We start from the raw sequence: 19,442 nt of genomic DNA, 5'->3' as shown, positions 1-19,442 counted from the left end.
TCAAATATAAYGGGACACTCACGTCTGACATAGGTGCCTACAGAGTAGACAGACAAAGTCTGGTGGCTTCAGTTCAAACTGAATCCCACACAAGCTGACTCCTTCAGCTGTTTAGAAAAGCACTAGTATGTCATGCATTTGGGGGTGAGGTGTACACTTTGAAAGTACATTTTCTAAGGCCTACATCCATTCACTTGGTGCCAGATGATTAGAAAAGCAAATAAGAGCTGTTCTTAGCAACCATATGTGAGGAAACAAGGAGTAAGCCTAACACCCCCAGACTATTGAAGGTATGCACGCRTGCGTCAGCCCAGTAGGAAATACGGGACCATACATCGGAAAAGACAGGGGTGAACTGGCCAGCCTAAATAAAAGCAGTGTGCAACATAAAAAGAAGTGCARAGACATCGAAGTTGGCTATGTGAGAACCAGCTCTGGCCTAGAAACAACACCTATTTTTCTATGAATCTTCATTTTAACAAATAATCCTCATGTGGCATTACTGGAGGAAATGCTTTTCTGAAGTCCAGGGAGTCAAGTCTTTCTTGTCACCTTCGTCTAAGGAAATCCATTGTCCTCACAAAGAAAGATAAGCAGTTACTTTGATAAAAGTAAAATGAAGTTACAGTTTGTCCTAGCCTCCACTGAACTCTATGCTTTTAATTCTTCATTTCAAAATGTCTTCAGAAGCTTTGTGCATGGTTGAAGGCAGGTTTAATGAGACTATAATTCACTATCTTGTCTCCTTCTGAACTTAAGTTGTCCTTAACGATTCCTGTTCTCCAATTCTGATATTGCCAGCCCACAACTTGATAGTTATACATCCTACCAGGACTGTGATTTCTTTCAGAAAACTGGAAAAGACCTCTGATTAAAGTGCTTTCAGGTTGTGCCACCATGGAACAGAAGCAATTTCATTTTTCCAGTGCTATTTCCTCCTAATATATCCTTTTCCCTTCATGACCACTATAATCGTTGTTATTAAAAACAATAGGAAAATATGTGCTTACTTTTTCAGACACTTCTGACCATTTGAGATGCCCTGGGTTCTCCGAAACATTTAAACACAGCTGGCAGACGTGACTTGTGATTTTTGAGAGAACAATAGACTTCTGTAGTGGAAGCTGGAAACACAACGGGATTCTCTACTCAGCTCAGGAGACAAAATATTTATCTTTAGGCAAACAAATCCTGTCCTCGCCACCTAATAGTTAGGTGATTTCTTGAAGTTACACATCTATCAGCATAAAGAGAGGGAGGTGTTCATCTCCAGGACACTATACACCCCTAACTAAGGTACAATATCCAAGAGAAGACAAATGAACTGTCTTCCAGAGATGTGTGCAAATGGAGCTTAGCTTGTCTTGCACTAGCTGCCTAAATTTTAAGTAACAGGTTGGATGAGATGACGCTACACTACAGGTCCCTACACTGACCCTATTAAAAAGATCAGCTGATAAACTGAAGATTATGAGAATAATGTGAAATTTCAAAGCACAGAAAACAGAATATAAGTATCCATAATGGATTTCAACTCTTACTTTCACTGTTGCTTTCAAAAAACAATGTGACATCTTTACTGACCGCTAGTTATCAGGTCTTGATGGAACATCTGAACAATGGTAATACTGTTTGGATGGTGACCTTTTGCCAGAAAGGAGCCTCTGGGCAAGTGCTATCTAATAAACAGAAAAATACTCTGCTACTTGCATGCAAAGATTTTCAGTGGTGGTTTCCAATACGAATTCTGACCAAGCCTGATCATTCTGCTATTTGATGAGATCTGACAAGATCACAGCCCAGTGTAATGCAGCTTCAGGCTACACAGCTGGGACTCTAAAGTGGGACACATATTTTGTGCCCCTGGTTTTCATCTGATGCCAGGCTAGGTATATATCTCCAGTGTTAATATTCCTTAACTTCCTTATATTCTTAGCCCCATTAAGAGGTAAGTTTAATACCATTTCTCAAAGATGTGACCTTTGGACAATGCAATTCATTATATGTGCTGCTGCTGGAACAAGGATGACTCTAAACATGGTTCCCCACTCAGCAACCAAGGATTTCCATTCACTGCTCAGTTAAATTAGGCCATTAAGAGCAATATAACACTCACTAGTTTATGCTGCTGTCAGTGAGGGAAAATTGCTTTTTAATCTCTGACCCCTCAAAATGAAATCGTACCCTGGAAAGAGATTTTGTTAAACAAAGCAAAGCAAAATAGAACAAGAAGAACAACAAAAGGCAGCATGCTATTTCCCTTCTGCCATCTCCAAATTGTCACAGGTCAGACTTACTTAGCTTTCACACACAAAATCCTTGCCTTTGAAATTCTGAATCTAGACCATTGCGCATTATGCAACCGGTATTCCTAAATCTTGATACCAATCCAATGCTGGATACTGCCAAGCTGTTTCATCAAGGCCACTCGGTGAACAATCAGTAAACATAACTGTTACTCACACTCATCCTCTCATCTGCCAAAGCAGCTTTATCAGCAATGCCTCACCGCTAAATTTGCTCCCACGCCTTCTTCCACATCCTGTCCTCCTCCTCCACCCCTGCCCTTCCCATTTCCTCCTTGAGAAAGGAGTGATTGGTGCTAAATAAAAAGYGAGCTCACAATGGACAACSTTTATTCCTTCTGAACATCCTATTATCCTATCCATGKYTTAAAAAAATAAATAAATAAAAAGATTAAACTACCACCGAGGTGTGTAAGCTCTCTCTCTTCAATGGTATGAATGAAGAGATGTTCAGCTGTGATTACAAATAGCCTGAAAGACTTCATCTTCACTTGCAAGAACACCCAACTACATGACATCCAAAAGCKCCAAACAAACCTTTTCCCAATAAATATTTGATCACAAGGATCCATTATTTAGAGAAAAAAGATGGGTTTAAATAAATGTTATGGCTCAGACCTCACTGAGGTTAAGTTGCTGCTTTCGCACAGCTCATTTATCACTTGGACTGCAGCTGCCTCRAACACCATTTCCTATGGTAAGCAGCTGTTTTGTAAATGGGCTGCATTAAAATACAGTAAAAAAAACACATGCAAACAGAAGTTGCTTCAAAATAAAACTCTCTTAAGTCTGAAATCTCAGCCCGTCTCTCGTTGGAAGCCAGGGGAGCAAGGAGAAAAGAAAGCACACGTTTTATCAGAACCGCCTGCTGCTGCCTATTTGTCAGGGGAAGCTAAAGGTGAATACAATTTAATTGTACAAAGCGCTGCCCCTGCCAGCCTTGCTTGCCAGCCACAGCACACCGCCACGATAAAAGGAGYGTGCAAGCAGGGGCAGACACTTGGAAAGGAGCTGCTTCAAGGCTCCATAGCAGTACGGACTTTATGGGACACATCTGAGCAGTGCCACAGGCAAACACCTTTTGGTGGTAGGTGTTGAACGATCTGGGACAAGAAAATTAGTGAGATTATTATAACAGAACAGGCTGTTCCAGGCAGCCGCGTATCAAGAGCGGAGGACCGAGGTTGGAACTGATGGAGGAAAAGGAAAAGACTTAATGGGGGAGAAATGAGGTGGAAGGAAAGGAAGTGTCGCGGAGGAGGAATGGGTAACTTTGAAGCTGGAGGAATCCCTTCTCTCCGACTGGGAAGTTCAGGCAGAGGTTTCTGGGCTGAGCTGGTATGATTGTGTTGTTGAACGCTGAGAAATACATGGGAACAGAAACGGACTACTAGTGGAGTGTGTTTGAGAAATTCAGCCAGCTCAGGGAGGACTTTTCCTCTAAGTGAAGATCATGATGCAGAATCATGAGGATTCTGGATGGCAGCAAAGTTTCCTCCGGCTGCTGGAGAGGGGGATTAAGGCTTAGTTGTGTAATTACACAGTCACTTCGGTAATGACTTTTGCTTGGAAGCTTTACAGAGCTCTGAGTTCCTATTGCAGCGTTTTATTCATCTCCCATCACTTTCACAGGCAGAAACTGCCAGAAGAAAGAATAGCTTCATAATCCTCCAAATAAAACTTCCAAGTGCTAATTATCCGAACAAGAAGCGTGCTCAGACACACTCTCGACAGACACAATGAAACAATAAATGACATCAAGTTGACTGTTTACACTGTACCTYAGCCTTAGCACAATATTGTCATTACATCTCAGTCCTGACTCTGTCTTACAAACATCTAGCCTCTTCTCTTCCCAGGGGATTAAGTAGCCGTGCTAGGAAGCYGTGTTTGCATTGAGATACTCCAACTACATCACTCCAAGGCAGCTTCTCGGCGTCCTGGACTTTTGCTGCTGGAGATGTTAGGGTGCAAGTCTATCATACTGTGCCACTCTCTGCCRACTGGCTGCACACCATAGTTTTGAGATGGTTTTACGACAGTGTAARTCAGGATCTTAGGGCACATCCATACAGACGAGACAATCTTCGTTGTCACAGCATTGATAAGTGGCAAGTCCTTTAAGAGGCTAGCACACCAGGAAACTTAAAGAATCAGAGAAGGTGATTTTGAAACTCAAATCATACATTTTTTAAAGTACCAACTAATTCTTTGTGCAAAAAGTTGAAGCCAGCCGTTTCCTGGTGGAGCACAGGCAATAAGATCTCTCTGCAAATGCCACAGATTTATGAAGCTCCAGCCTTCAAAGTGCCCCTCTGTGTATCCCTGAAAGCCAAGCCCAGGAATTGTTTCTTCACAGGGAAAAACTTCATTGTTGTTAGCCTACACAAGTGGGTCACTGAACTGTTGCTAGTCTCCGTGATGATACTGCATCCAAATTAGTTTGACTTCCACAGAGGATATAGGGAAGAAAAGCAACTAGCATTAATCAGAGTGACACCAGCAGCTCTTCCAAAACAAATTAGCACAGAGAGTCCTTCAGCCAGTGTGTCCAAGCTGAACTTAGGCCAAACTTCACCTCAAAAAGAGTAACTGGTTTAATATGCATCTGTGGATTGTGCATTTGATTCCTTCTCTTCCTCTCAGTCCGTCTGCAGCAAGCCATGAACAAACTGCTCAAAGCAAAACTGCACAAACTTGTCACGGCCAGCCCCTCTGGATGATATTCATCACACCTAACCTAATCTGAAGGGCAGGTGCTGACACTGCCGGGTGTCGAGATCCCCTGTTTCTTGGGTGAAGGGATAGGCGCTATGCATGAAATTCATTTTTTCTAGCAAAGTTTGCGATGTAATTGCTATCATCTGGACCTCATGGAGAAAAGGGGAGAAGAGGCACCTCCAGAGAGGCACTCACCTGACCTGAGTTAGACGACTCCTGTAAGACRAGACAAGCCAGGCATTAGAAGTAATTCTTCCTCACTGTCGATGTAAAGGTTGTCCAGACAGCTAACTCAGACTTACATGCCTCTCCTAAAGACATCTGTGTTTGGTCCAACAAATCCCTACCTTCCCAGCAGCAATTCAACCCACCCTAAGAYTGGTGCCTTAGATAGGTGGGATGAATCATCCTCTCTAGGTGCATGACAACATTTCATGAGACAAATCTGGGCAACTGGTATTAAGTGGCCAGAGTCCTCATGTCTGCTTTAGGTCCAAGAGGTATGAGACACTCACAGAAGGGAAAAGCACAGTGAAGCAAGTCCAGTGCAGGAAATTACTTCTTCTGGCTTTTAACTGCCAGACTTTACTGTCTCTAAGGGTTTCTTATTGGGTGTTTTTGGTTCTTTTTTTTTTTTACTTAATTTTTCTAGTGAAAACTAGGACAACAAAGTAAAATAGTCAAGTTCCTGTTACCAAGATGGGGTTACATATGAAAATAGGTCTCTTCATAGTCCTGGTATCAATACCCAACATTTATCTCTTCAGCTGCATTTTCACTCTACAATTTTCTGCAGGTAATGACGGAACACCGTGCCCAAGCTTAAATTTTATCTCTAATAAAAATAAGTTTAAGGCAAAAAATTATTCTGTAATCACAATTATAATTTAAAATTAAAAAATATATCTTTTAAGAATTAAAAAAAAAGTATTTCTTCCACTGAAAGCTCCCACAAACATTTTATGCCTCTGGGATGTAATACCTTTTTTGTTCATGGTTCTTACAAGTTCACCTGTCACACCCTCTATTGTACCACAGATACAGCAAACACATATAAATATAAAAATATAAATCAGGCATTGCTGAAATCAGAGTATACACAGTGATTTACAATGACGGGGAAAGATCTACAGAAGTAAAGTGAATATGACATGAGATACACCTTTCCTACATCATGGATAGGCAAAAGCATTATGGGTATTGCTATTTTTCTATGGGGTCCATAGAGTGTCCATAATATCAGAACATCACTGAGTTGTTATTGAATATACTTGGTGAAGAAGGGAAGTGTTCTTGCCTCTGGTTTACAGAGGCTGAGGTCTACAGATGAGACAAGAGACTACAGGCAGCAACGTGGTTAGCAATTATGGTGCCCAGTATGGACACAGGGTCTTCCCATGGTATCTAAGAACATACCGAGCAACTGAGCCTATCTGCTATCCCAGGCTGTCTGATCCTGCCCCTTCCAGCAACAGTGTCCCATCCTTCTGCTGAGACATGGTGCACCACCTCAGATGGAGGCATACAAAGCTGCATCTTGCTGTCCTGCCTCTGTATTGTTACCAGTAAGGAGTTCCACCTACCTCATGATCCACCTTTCACGTACATGTACATTGAGAATGGGGGAAGAAGTGCAGGTCCGTGGGGTAGGAGCAGAGAGGAGGCAAGAAGAGCTTTTACACAGCCACTGCCTGTTCGCTTCCCAGGTCTGAGTGCAGGAGTCAGGCTGCACTGAGCCATCCAGCAGCCTTCTCCAGCCTACAAGGTGGCCACCACTGCCTTACATACCATATACTTCCCATATATTCTCTATTGTTGTTTTAGGGTTGTTTTTTTCTTTTTCCTTTTGTCTTTTGTCTTTTTTTTTTTTGACTGGGGAAGAGTTTAGAAGGAGGATGTGAAAACTCATATCAAGTAGTCAAATGCTATTGCTAGCACACATAGCTACCTATCCTCTGCAGCAGATCTGGATTGTACATTTTCTCTGACAATAGAATTTACTTAAGCAATATTTGTCTATACAGACTTGTTTCAAGGGCATGSGAGAAGCTGAAGTGTTTTCCCACGGGTACCAAACAGTACACAAAGTCTCTCTTTGCCCGCAGCAGTGGCTGGCTAGCTAAGGCTAGCTATATCTTCATCTTGGTTAATACACCGAGGAATAAAGGACCTCCTAACTGGGCAGGCTGTTTCAGCAACTCCTGCTGGCTGCAGAAAGCAGACTTGCTACGCTRTGCTGCAATCATTTTCTGCCTGACTACTGTTTAACCATCTTAACTGAAATTGTCATTAATTCATTTACAGCTTTGAGATCTGCTCTACTGCCAAGTACTAAGTTTATTCTTGTCTCATTTTAGACTTCCTGCTGTAACAACGCAACAGGCTATTTTCAAGGCAAATGCAGGATGACACGCATTATCTTGAAAATGCATGCCTTGAGAACCAAAATGGAGCTGAAGACCATACCTTGTTTCTGTAACATCAACGTTCTGTGAAAGTTGCTCTTATTGGCCACAATTCACAAAGCACATTTCACCAGAAGATGAGGTGTAAATAATTTCAGAGTTCACATGACTTCACTTTCAGTGGAGTACAATATGTGTGACCCTTACTCCTCCAGTTTTGGGTTATGCCCCAGACTTTCAGCCTTCACAGCGTCCAAAGACCAAAGAGGAGCCACTAGGTATTCACATAGACCTCAGCTGCAGTTTGTCATAACAAGACACCAGATACATGAAACTCACCTTGAGCTTCAACAAACAGATTTATGATTGAGGAAAAAAAAAAAGAGAGACATTGTAGCAGCTTTTGTTCTGTCAATCTATTGCAAGCGATAACAATTTTTTCTTTGTTTATTTTTTTTCCTTTTCCTTCATCCCTAGAAAGTCCTAACTATAACCTTCGAACAGTTCTTTCTGGTCAAGCTATTTTCAAACAAGATTAATTTTTTTTGTGCGTGCATTTTACTCTTGCTCCAATGAAGAAAAAGAAAGAAAGCAACCCTCAAATTGCCTTTAAAAAGTGCTGAACACCCTTCCCATAGCCATTATTCACYGACCACATCGTGTCTTTTGGCAACTCTTGTTTTTGAAAAGCACTGTTGCCCGACTATAGAGAAACACTCCAATAAGAAGAACATACACACTTAAATGATGCACTTTTTATGACATCTTTCCAACAACAACAGCAGCTAATTGTTGAATTTCCTACTGGGAAATGTCTCTTTAATACGTAGATCTCTTAATGACTACTCTAATGTAAATTGCCAATGTTACAGTAATTTAATCTCACATATATATATATATGCATGTATGTATGTATATATATAAAAAAAAGAGTTTAACTCTTACTTAGGATATGCTTCATCATCTTTCCAGGTAACACAAATCCAACGCAGCCCATGTGCCATGAGGTTCACAGCTGCCAAGTGTCCTCTTTATTTTAAATACTATTACTGAATGTTTCCGTAGGGTTTTTTAGACCCACTTACTTGGTGCTGACTGGCTTTTGCCAACTGCTCATTGGCTGATTCTACATTAGAAGATGCAGTCTCAATGTTGGCTTCAATACTGTCTGCAAATTAAGATAATAGAAGATAATTACAGGGTACAAACCTAAAACAAAGACTTTATACCAACAGCAATCCAGCAATTTACTCATGGGCATGAAGGGACAGCAGCTTCTTGTTTGCAGGCAGTCGTGCTACAGGCAAATAGGAAAGACACCCAAATTTTCATGAATAAAGAAGCCTAACCTATCAGTCRGGGCAGTGCGACTGACAGCTCTTAATGTGCCACCAGAGAGAATGGAGATTAGCATCTCATCCCACTCCCACTGAAATCAATGAAAAAGACTAACAGAGAATTCAAGYAAATCAGCTCAAGACTGGGAATTTCACTAGACTGGAGTTAAATTACAGAAGAGACATTGCAGATTGTATCTGAATTGGTCTGAATTAGAGCTCAGAGATAAGATTCATCTGAATAAGTGTGAGCTGTTGACAATCCCCAGGTGTCTGTATTTGAGCTCAGACTCTATTGCAGTCAAGGGAGAGCAAGTCAGTGGGGTGCGATTCATCTCACTCAATAGTAGCTGCCTGCAACTAATCAAATCAGATGAATCACAGCCTAAACACCGCATTTCCAAGCTGCAAGGGAGATCTGCAGAAATAGCTAAGACTGAGATGCAGTGCCAGTGCCTAAAAGTAAGGGAGACAAAGTTCACCCTAGACTCCTAGGTCTGGGGTTGGGGGAAGCTGGAGGAACCATGGGGAACCAAAACGAGACTAGATAATAAAGATTGACAGCCACAGACTGCAGCTGGYGGTGGGAGAATTCCCCACTTCAATCAAAGACAAGTTTTAACTTGACTCCAAAGCTGTGCTTAGAAAACAACATGCCTRTGGTATAAATTGCAATTAAGAGTTTGTATTTCAAATGGAAATCTTAGAAATCTTGACCAACTTGTCCCCTAAGAGATGCAAAGTCAATAATTTGTGGCCCCATTTGGAGAATGTGCGCACTTGGAGTGTTTATGTGGATTTTAGAGCAGATATTTTACCACTGAGTATATTAAAATGGTCAGGAGGAATTCAACCACTGGCAGAAATTTGGGAATAAATTTCCAAGGATTCCTCTAACCCTTGATAAGATTAATGGAAATGCTTCAGTTGATGGTATTAGGTCTTAAATTAAGACTTGGCACAGAAGATTTAAGTAATTTTTGTTTGTTTGTTTGTTTCTGAGAGAAAGAATGTAATACAGACTGGCCACTTTTGTGAGGTGTAGAGAAATGAAGGTGTGCAGATAAACTGTGGAGGAGTTGTTGTGTTCAATTTTTTGCATTTCTAAGTGAAGCAATGTTGCAAGTCTGTTAATGTGATTAGCATTTCTAGTTCAACTTAAACAAAACAAAAGAAAGCAAACTAACAACAAGACCTCAAACCAAAAGAACAGTGGAACAAAACCCCAAACTTCAGCTTAACATTTAGAAACTTTTTCAAAATCTTTCATCACAGCTAGGAGAGATGTTTTTCCATTCCTTTTACGCTATATTATACATGCTGCAGAACACAAGACCAACCTACATGACCAGCAYTTTTATAGGTTGATATACCATATTTTTATTGGCCATATCCAAAGCCTCTCAAACAACTTTTAATAAGACTCTAACACTGTGGACCTTGGTTGACATCACTGAGATCTGCTCAAATGCTTCTCCTGCAATCAGGACTCAGGARGAAGAGATAAAGAGACTTCTAAGGAAGTCAAGATCTGGCTGTGGAGGAATATCAAATTTGCTTCTACAGAGCCTTAATAGAGCTTCTGTGGGGCTTCTCACAACCATGCATCCACACACATGCACACACCTGTGTTAAAACCCTGAAGAGTTTATTTCTAGCATTGCATTGATCCAATCAATGGATGCAATCCATTGATTCCATTGATCTTKTCTGGGAAAGTGAGATTCTTCTCTCTCTATTTTCAGTACGAGTAGAAAATAATGGTGCTGAATCACCAAAGATGGTGAACAGAAACATGAATGGTGCAACAGCACTGCAGTCTGCAGCATTTTTGCCATGTGAGCAGATCTAGCCAAGGTCACGCAAATCAGATCAGCCTGAGTAACAACTGCAAATGCAAAACGGTAGACAGACTTCAACCTGTCACTCGATAATAATGAGATCCTTGGCAAGTTTGCAAGGAAAACCCTACTACCACATCTCCACAAGTACTATCCCTGTCCATTGCCATCACATTCCTGGTTAAAAAGAATAGCTGTCCTAAACTCCTGGGCTGGCCCTGGTATCTTCTCTGCCAGGCATTGAGATTGGCCCACAAATCAGCAATGGGTCATTCCACATATTTTACAAGAATAGTAGYGGAGGGACATTTTATGTTTTCTGTGTAGAACTGAAAAAGAGGTGTGGGAAAAGCTGAAAAGAGGCAGATCTACAGGGTAGATTAGCTCTGTAGGACTGGGCAGTGCTTGCTCTCTGTGTTTGTGTGTTAGGACAGTGCTGCGCAACCGGCAGCTACAAGCCCCTCTCCGTGTTTGGAGGTGACAGTGCACAAGGCAGAGAATCCAAAATGGTTAATAAGGCATTAAGTGCCATTTGGCACTTAGCACCGACAGGATGCATCAGGTGGAATGACTTGTCACCTAGCTATAGTGACAAGTTCCTGGTTGTCTAGTTGGTGACAACTGCTTGCTTCTATGGTTAACCATGACTGCATGATGCAAAGTTAACCAGATTTGCCCAGACCCATTTAACTTTTCTGTGTATGTCCATAGGAACCATTGGGACAACACCAGTTTGCATCAGCTGAGAATCAGACCCTGCCAGTTCCATGTCATGTTACCACAACTCCTCAGATCATAGCTCTAACATGCCACAGCTTACAGCCAAGCTGTGACAGTCAGATGTGTTACGATGGGAGGGGAGAGAGGGGAGAAGACTAATGAGGAAGGAATTGAACCAGAAACAAGGATAAACCCTGCTGGGACACCTGTTAATTTTAGAAGCACAGAGCCAGACAATGTTCTTGGGTTACAAAATATAATTTTACATAGAAAAGTACATCTGTGCATTAAACTACTTCATGATGAGATTGTTGCAAACAAAACTGGAAGGGGTGGAGGGAGTATGCTGAACACCTTGACAAAGGTCTACTCAAAGTGACAGAACTTCCTCCTTGCGCATCTGATGTTAACCAGAATCCTAGTGCAAACGCCCTCTACTAATGAGTGCATCCTAAAGGCTGGTTGTCCTCAGAAAATTCATCATTTGGGCAGAGCAGAGCTATAGAGGGAAAATTTGTGAAAGACATCCTAGTATAATGAGAGTAATCTTTCTGTGTTCCTCTTGGAGGGGTGGGTRGGAATTCACAGCAGGAGCTGAATTTGGCTTCCCTGAATGGCCCTCCAGAGCAACCTACTACTTTCCACTACCTACAGGGGGGATCCTAAAGAGATTTTCCTTCTTTAGATAAGATTAAACTCTGTGAACACACCCTTATCACTGCATGGATTGGGCTAATCATATGTTGCCCTTAAGAAAAAAAAAACAGCATCGTGTTTTGCAAATACTGCCTACAAGTGTTTTGCCCAGCACCAGCTTTCCCAAGTGGAATGGACATTTGCTACACATGCTAYAGGTGTTGATGTGCTATTACAGGAGAAGACTGGACGGACCTTGGTGGCAGCGTCTCTAATGGGGGAATATTAAGCCTAGAATAAGTGAACCTCCTGTTTAAAATTTTCTACAGCCACTCGTAAACCCAAGAAGCACAGGGGGAAAAGAAAAAAAAAAAAAGACAACATAAAGAGACCTAAAACTCTATGAAAATGAGACATAAATATGTAATACTATGTAGCTAGAGATTTCTGCTGATTTGCCCAGGAAAACAAGAGAAGGGAAGAGAATTTGGATCAAATCACAARGAAGTCGGCCATATCAATAAGTCATGATGAATACGCCACTCACAGCCATTTARGTGCATCTTTCCTGAATTCTAGTGATTGCTCACAGCTTCACTTTGCTTAATTTCAGGCTCCTCACTAAGGTACCTGAGTTAGGGCTGGAAAGGCGAGCATTTCCAGAGAGGCGATGGGACCTTAGATGGACTGAGAAACCCTCCTGAGGGAGCTGCCTTTCTCCGTTGGTCCTGGCATGAAGGTACAGTGACCCTGCTCCCAAATAGGTGAGATAATCCAGGCCTGGCTCAGGGATCTTCAGAAGTATCTCAGTACCCCGAATCCCGCAGCAATTTCCTGTCTTCACTTGAAGATGATGAATTTGTTATTATGGTATAGTTTAGAACCAAACAAAAACCCTGAGGCACTGTAATCACTATTTTCTTAAAACTGAGCTGCGTGGCTGCACTAAAGCAAATGGTGGCAAATAAGTGCAGCCTTGGAATTAGAAAAAAGGTTTCTAATTTTCAGGCTAAAACACATCCTTTCAATAGGAGTAGTGAAGGCAGCAGAGCTAACCAGCTTTTAGATGTAACTTAACACGATTTGATGACACATTTCTCACACAGAGACAGAATTTGCGATGACCCAGGAGGTCTCTTTCAACCCTATCTATTTACCTGTCTTCTGAGTTCAAGGCAGACCAGCAGAAGTCTTCTACATGAAAATACTGGAGTGAAAGTGGCTGAAGCGAGGTTTCTGTCATAATGCATCAAGGAATCACCTGTATGACCTGTGTCTTTATAGTGGCAACAATGAGCTGGTTTCAAGGGAAAGTATTTTTAGTAGAGCTGCTTGAAAGATAGGAAARTGAGCTTGTGAATGAGAATTTTAAAACGCTCTCATTGGCAATAACTGAAATAGGTCCCTYCAGGTTTCACAATATGCATTTATTTTTAGTACTTCAATAAGTTTAACCCTATTTTATCCCTATAATTTCTGACTAAAAATAATCAATGTAATATACTGAGAAATGCAATAAAAAAGGAATATTTTGGTAGTATCTAAATGCTTCTTTCTTAATTAAAAGCCAAGTTTTGTATGAAATTGCTTTCAGTGAGAGAGGAAAAAAATATATATATAATTTCCATGTATTTGGAGCTATGAGAGTGTCTCACTCCATGAAGAAAAAGCAGCCAAGCTTTCCACAGGCACAACTGTGGATGTTAAAGATAAGGAAAACTATGGTAGTTCTTCTGGAGTGAAGTTTAAAATGACAAGGGTTAGTCATATGGAAACTGATACGTATATGCCAAGCTGTAAATTCGGCACATGAGAGGGTTTATAAAATAATCTTTCTCGTTTGCCAAGCTAAGCTAATGGGTCGCGTTGGCTTAGACTGGTGCAGTGAAATACAGTTTGTAGCTCCATGAGTCATCAAAAGTGATGGTTATTGCTTCCAACAAAAGGCAGACAGTGTCCAGCTTTCTATTCGGTTTTAGCAGAGCTCTAATTCTTCCACATGGGAACACACCTCGGTGGTAGGAATTGAATCACGGAACAACTGCTCTCCCTAATTTTCCAAGCAGGCCTAGAAAGACTATTATAACGATCTTAAAATATCATAACAAGCTCTTCCTGCTGGTTTTCTTCTGCCARCAGGCCAAAGCCCTAGTTCGTATGAATAAAAGTGGCTATAAGGCAATGGCCAAACCCCAGCGTTAATTTACAGCACTTCAGCTCCTGAAGCGATTTACACTGTCCTTGAAATATATCTTGGAAATGTCAAACGCCTGCAACATATGTATGCACTGAAAAACTGTATCAGACTGCCAGAAGTTTGCCATGCCTACCGGAATCTGTCCTCTAGGGATTTAAAATTCAAGGGCTGTCCTACATTTATCTATGGGAAAATAGTACATCCTACCAGAGGACGTGGTGCCTCATATCATCTGCTCTGTGGTAAATAACAGAGTGCAGAAATATTACCGCTTTCGTAGATGCAATGCAATTTCCTATTCCTTCTTGCAGAGAAACAAGTTGTCTCAAATTACTGGTATTTACCACAGGAGAAGAGTCTGCTCATCAACAGCATCCCGAAGCAGCAGGGGATGTCCTGTCTCCTCATTGCCCTTCAGCTAGATGAGGGTATCAGGGGTTTCTATATGACATTCTCATCTGGCCTGGGGAATCCAAGGCGCTAGCTTCAATCCCACAAAATTTGCACGTGTGAAGATACTAAATTACAGGAACAGAATTAACTCACATGTTTTATCGTTTTCTTTTGTTTTTGATGGAAAAAGGCATTTCAATACACAAGACATTTTTGTGGGGAAATTTATGGACGCGTCAGATTCTGCTTTTTCCAAAATAATCTCTGAGAGCAATTTAAAGAGAAAAACAGCACTTAGTCTAGCTGTGATTGGGAAATTCCAGATACTCCTCTGCTTCTGCACTCCTCCTTTTTCCTTGCAATGTAACTTCAGCACTTTTTAAAAAATATTACAAGACATCCAAGTCCAAGAGAATATTTTTCTCAACTGCAATAAAAATCTTTATTTAGATTGACAAAAAAGAGAGAAAAGCTCAAACTAATTACATTTTTTTTCCCAAATCCAGCTCATAAACTGATGCGTTTTGCATGCAGCATTTTTCAGAAGTCCAGTTCTGTTTACAGTTAACACAACACTCCCTTCCCATCAGAGAACTGAGTGCATAAGCAGTCTGGGTTTGTCACAGGAATAAATGAAGATGGGGGTGCGGAGGGGACTGAGTCATAGAAATAAATATACTTTATTTTTTGCATGCTGTCTTGGAAAGACCATATGTTTTTTACCTACAAAGTAAAGTCACTGATATTTACAACTTGCTTGACCCCCYCTTTTCTTTGCACAGCTTGTTTGATTTACTTAACCTACCGAAGCCGTGGTCTCCCAAATACCGTGACAGAGTATGACACCTCCCAGCAGAAATAAACCTAGCACCTCGGCAGCTTGTACCTTTATGACATTTACTGCTCAGCCACAGCAATGCTAGAAATCAAGAGCACAGCGGGTCCAACATGCTGATAACTGCTTCAGATGAATTGGTGTGAGAAGAATCCTACTGGTGGCAATAAACAGCACAAAAGGAAGAGCCTCGTTCCTTGTACAAAATTAGTTGGCTCATTAACTGCAAGTACACTGGCCCAATCACATTACGAAGGTCAAACACGGAGCAGCAGACAAATCTTTAGGCATTACYAGATTTACAAGTGCAGAGTCACCCATTATTCTTTTCCTTACCGGCCCGCGTGTGCTGTCTTACCAGCACAGCCAGCGTTAACAACTAAAAATAAAACCCCACACGCAACAAGGGAAGAGGCAAAAACTCATGCTGACGGAGAGCAGAGACAGGCAAGAAGCACGAAAGCGCATCCATTTCTTGTCCTGTTGCCTCTAGTGAAAAGAGTTAGCTGAGGAAGACCACACCAGCCCTTACCCGACTTCCAAAGATGAAGTTGTAGCAACGGCCACCAACCTGCGGCTAACCTGAACCAGAGCTCTTCACAGTGGTGTCTGAAGCCAAGGAAACRTGAAAGGTGGTAGTGGAGGCCCCTATTGCCATGGTCCAGATGAAGAGGGAGAGCAAGCTCAGGGCTACACAAAGCACGGTGCCCTTACACAATCGCTACTCACAGGGCAATTCGGGATAGTACTACTGAGCTATTTCAAGAGCTGGGATGGTTTACAATAAAGCTTTGCTAGACTTTGATAATAGAAATATAAACTGATGACAGGATATATGCTTCAGATGCAGAAGGAAACTGGAGGTTTCTGTTGCACGTGAAATACATGAACACCAACTCAGAAATACCCCAGTGTGCGCTCCCTGCATGGGCTGTGCTTTGCACTGACSTGTAATTCCATGTCTCAACAAGTGGCTGAAATCAAGAGAGCCAAGAGAAGATTCCCCATTTCATCAGGAACCAGGAAGAACTTAAATGTACCCATTCACATAATAGTCTCCTCTGAGGTCACTTAGGAAACTTTACCAAAGGAAAGTGTCTGCAGACTGCATTCAGCTGAATGTGGATATCAGAGCTGTCGCATTCAGGTATTCAAGAACTATTCTCAAGATGTGTTGATTTTCTGCAGATGTCCCAACTGAGGCACATAACTCGGGAGACTTTAGTTAAGGCTCCAGCTGAATGATTTCCCAGCTCATATTTGGGCATTTGCATTTGGGCATTTGGGCATTCGACAACGGACTCTTTGTGTTGCCATTCAGTCAGTCACACTAGAGGAGGACACATGTGGAAGGGTGTCGATGACCTTCCCTTGACTTGAGAGAGTCTACATGTTAAACCAAACTCCAGGTCAGAAAGGTAATAATGATAAAACAGGAAACAATAGCGGCAAAGCAGAGCTGATTTCACTGAAAAGAAGAAAATATCCCAAAGTTTCCAAAATAAGTAAAACATTTACATTCATGGAAATATATTTTCCTTTGAAGGAGGCTTATTATTACTATTATGCAATAAATAACAATGTGGTACGTCAGTGAACACCAGCATTGCTTGAAGACTGAATATATTGACCCTATCAAGAAGTTCTCTACAGACTGAAGGAAAGGACCAGCTGTAGCTTTAGCTTGGGGCAGGTCTGTGTGCTCTAGCCTGACATGCACCATGTGCTGAAGTCTGCAAACTGGAAGAGCATACAATTTAAACCATATTATGAAGTTTCTTCACCCTGCACCTCATAATTTCCAAATCTAAAATGCCCACACTTCAAGAGTGAAGTGAAATGTTAGTAGCACCAAAAGCTAAGCTCGTCTAAGTAATGGAAGAAAAAGAAAGTCCTTTCCGTAATGTAATAGGGTCTTCTTCCAGCCAGCAGGCTCTGCTATGCAAACACAGATTTGTATATCTTTGGTCTGGACAAAGAGGTAAAGAACACAGCAGTGGTAAATTAGTTCCTGTGTCTCCAGTGCTGTAATCCTAAAATAGGTGGCAAGTATATGATCTTGGGATCACTCGCTGTTTTAGGGAGGCAGAAGGTTGGTTTCAAAACTGTCCAACAGAGGAAGAAATGTAACTTTTTTAATGTGTAAAATGCTTTCAGAACAGCATGGGTCTTTCCTTGTAGCTTTAAGAAATGTGATGAAGCTGCAAGCGGTGATATAACTGGTGAAAGATGAATTGATGCAGTTTAAATAAGGGATGTAGATCTTCCATATTATTTTGGCATAGCTAATAAGGTTATATACACAGGTAGGAGAGAAAAATAGCTCTTCCAAAGGAAAGGGGATTAAAAAAACCCCCAAAACACAGCATTTTCTTTTGCCATGGGCAAATCAGTAATCAATATTCTCTAATACAACACAAACAAACACCCACAGAGGTGGACAAATATGCACCGGCCTTAATCAGGTACTAATACAAATACTGGGAACTCTGTTGTTGATGCATCCTTCAGAAGAACTGGAGATTTAAGGCTTGATTCTCTTCTYCTTAAAACCAATTTTAAAATTGATTTCATGGAATTATGTCTATTTATCGCAGCACGGGCAAGGGAAGAACAGACCCACACAGGTAAAACAATGTCATTCATTAGCGAACACTGGGAACGTTTCAAGCTGCTCAGGCACTTGTGGTTCTGTTGAGTGGGCATCCGTGAGCGCAGGAATGAGTGACTGTTGCTCWAGCAATCACCCTCAATGTAATTTATTTCTCAAAGTGTCAACTCCTTAATCCTTGACTTGGATGCTTTGACTGCAGAACCCTTCTGCTCTATCAGTGGAGATGGCCCTATTCCAGCCACAGCTTCTTCATGCTCTCCAAGTTTTTTCCCCTTCCACCTAGTGGAGATCTTGCCACTTGTGCTTCAGAGCCCCCAAGTCTCTCCCACAGTATCCAAGRAAATAATAACTTGTAGGATCCTATTCCACAACTTGTATTTCCTCCCAGGGGCCCTTGTTAGAGCCTCCAAAGGAGGCTGGTAATGTTTGGGGACATTATCCACCAACACTTCAGTCGTGTGCGAACTATATCAGGCTCACTTATCTTGCTCTGGATGCAGAGGTGTATCAAGGAGGGCAYCGAAGTAGCAATTTTTCCTTGAGCCTCGAGTAATTTTTCTTGTGCTGGAAGTAGAACCAGTCAGCTGTGCAGCAGACGTTTTGCTGGTGTGCTACCTCCRTTGCATGGCAGCGTGCTGAGATTGGTTTCTAGAAAAGCACCAAAGGGTGGRTATTTACATGCTAATTAATAAGATAATGGGACAAGTTTGTGCCCATACTTCATATTGCTAGTTTTCTTCAGCTGGAATTTATTGGAGAGAATTTTGGTCAGTTATGCAGTGGAGAAACTTGACTAAGGGGATCAGGGTCAGAAAGGAACAACATGTATAACGCTGGACTGAGACGGGGATAGAAAGTAGATGAGATGGGATTTGGCTAAGGGGGACGGAGATGTCCTTCTCCCTGCATTTGTGCTGAAGCTGCATAGGGCTGCTTTTGCCAAGGACTGTTTTAAGACTGTTGAAAAGACTCTTTCCGGTGATTTGAAGGTAAGTTAGGCCACTAACTTGTTTCGACTTCAAGGGCTTRGACTCGCTGATACCAAAATGCTTAGTTAAATATTCATATCAAAAAGATACTATCACCAGGAAACCAGGCATGGTGGTTTATTTGTAGAACATGTAAAATACCAGAGATGCACTGCCCTGACTCAACATTTTCCATCATCCATCCCGTCCCTGCATGGTAGAAATGTGTCTCTCCCCTAGGGAGTGTTAAGGATGTATTCTTTAAGGAACTGACCCATGTGGTAGCAAAACTACTTCTAAGAATCTTTAAAAAGCATGAGTTAACCTTCCTTTGCCATACATAGGCCAGGCAAGTTCTCCCCATTGATACCTCCCAGTTCAGGGTGAACAAGAGGGTGGTCTGCTCTGTAATCCTGGATGTCTTTTGCTGAGTGGGGCACTTCACATTCCCTGGATATGCATTTCTCCT

At 41.6% G+C, this 19,442-nt stretch overlaps 1 protein-coding gene across 1 annotated transcript in view; it reads right to left on the bottom strand.

The window, feature by feature from the left end:
- TSNARE1 (t-SNARE domain containing 1) overlaps nt 1-19,442 on the bottom strand; it is a 436,739-nt gene that overhangs the window by 164,649 nt on the left and 252,648 nt on the right. Inside the window, exon 12 of the mRNA XM_026069584.1 lies at nt 8,518-8,600. Within this exon, the coding sequence (XP_025925369.1) occupies nt 8,518-8,600 (83 nt within the window). The remainder of the gene's footprint in view (nt 1-8,517; nt 8,601-19,442) is intronic.

This window comes from Apteryx rowi, unplaced genomic scaffold (genome assembly GCF_003343035.1).
Source record: "Apteryx rowi isolate R43461 unplaced genomic scaffold, aptRow1 scaffold_106, whole genome shotgun sequence".
Lineage (NCBI taxonomy): Eukaryota > Metazoa > Chordata > Aves > Apterygiformes > Apterygidae > Apteryx > Apteryx rowi.
This window is presented reverse-complemented; position numbering and strand designations above follow the sequence as displayed.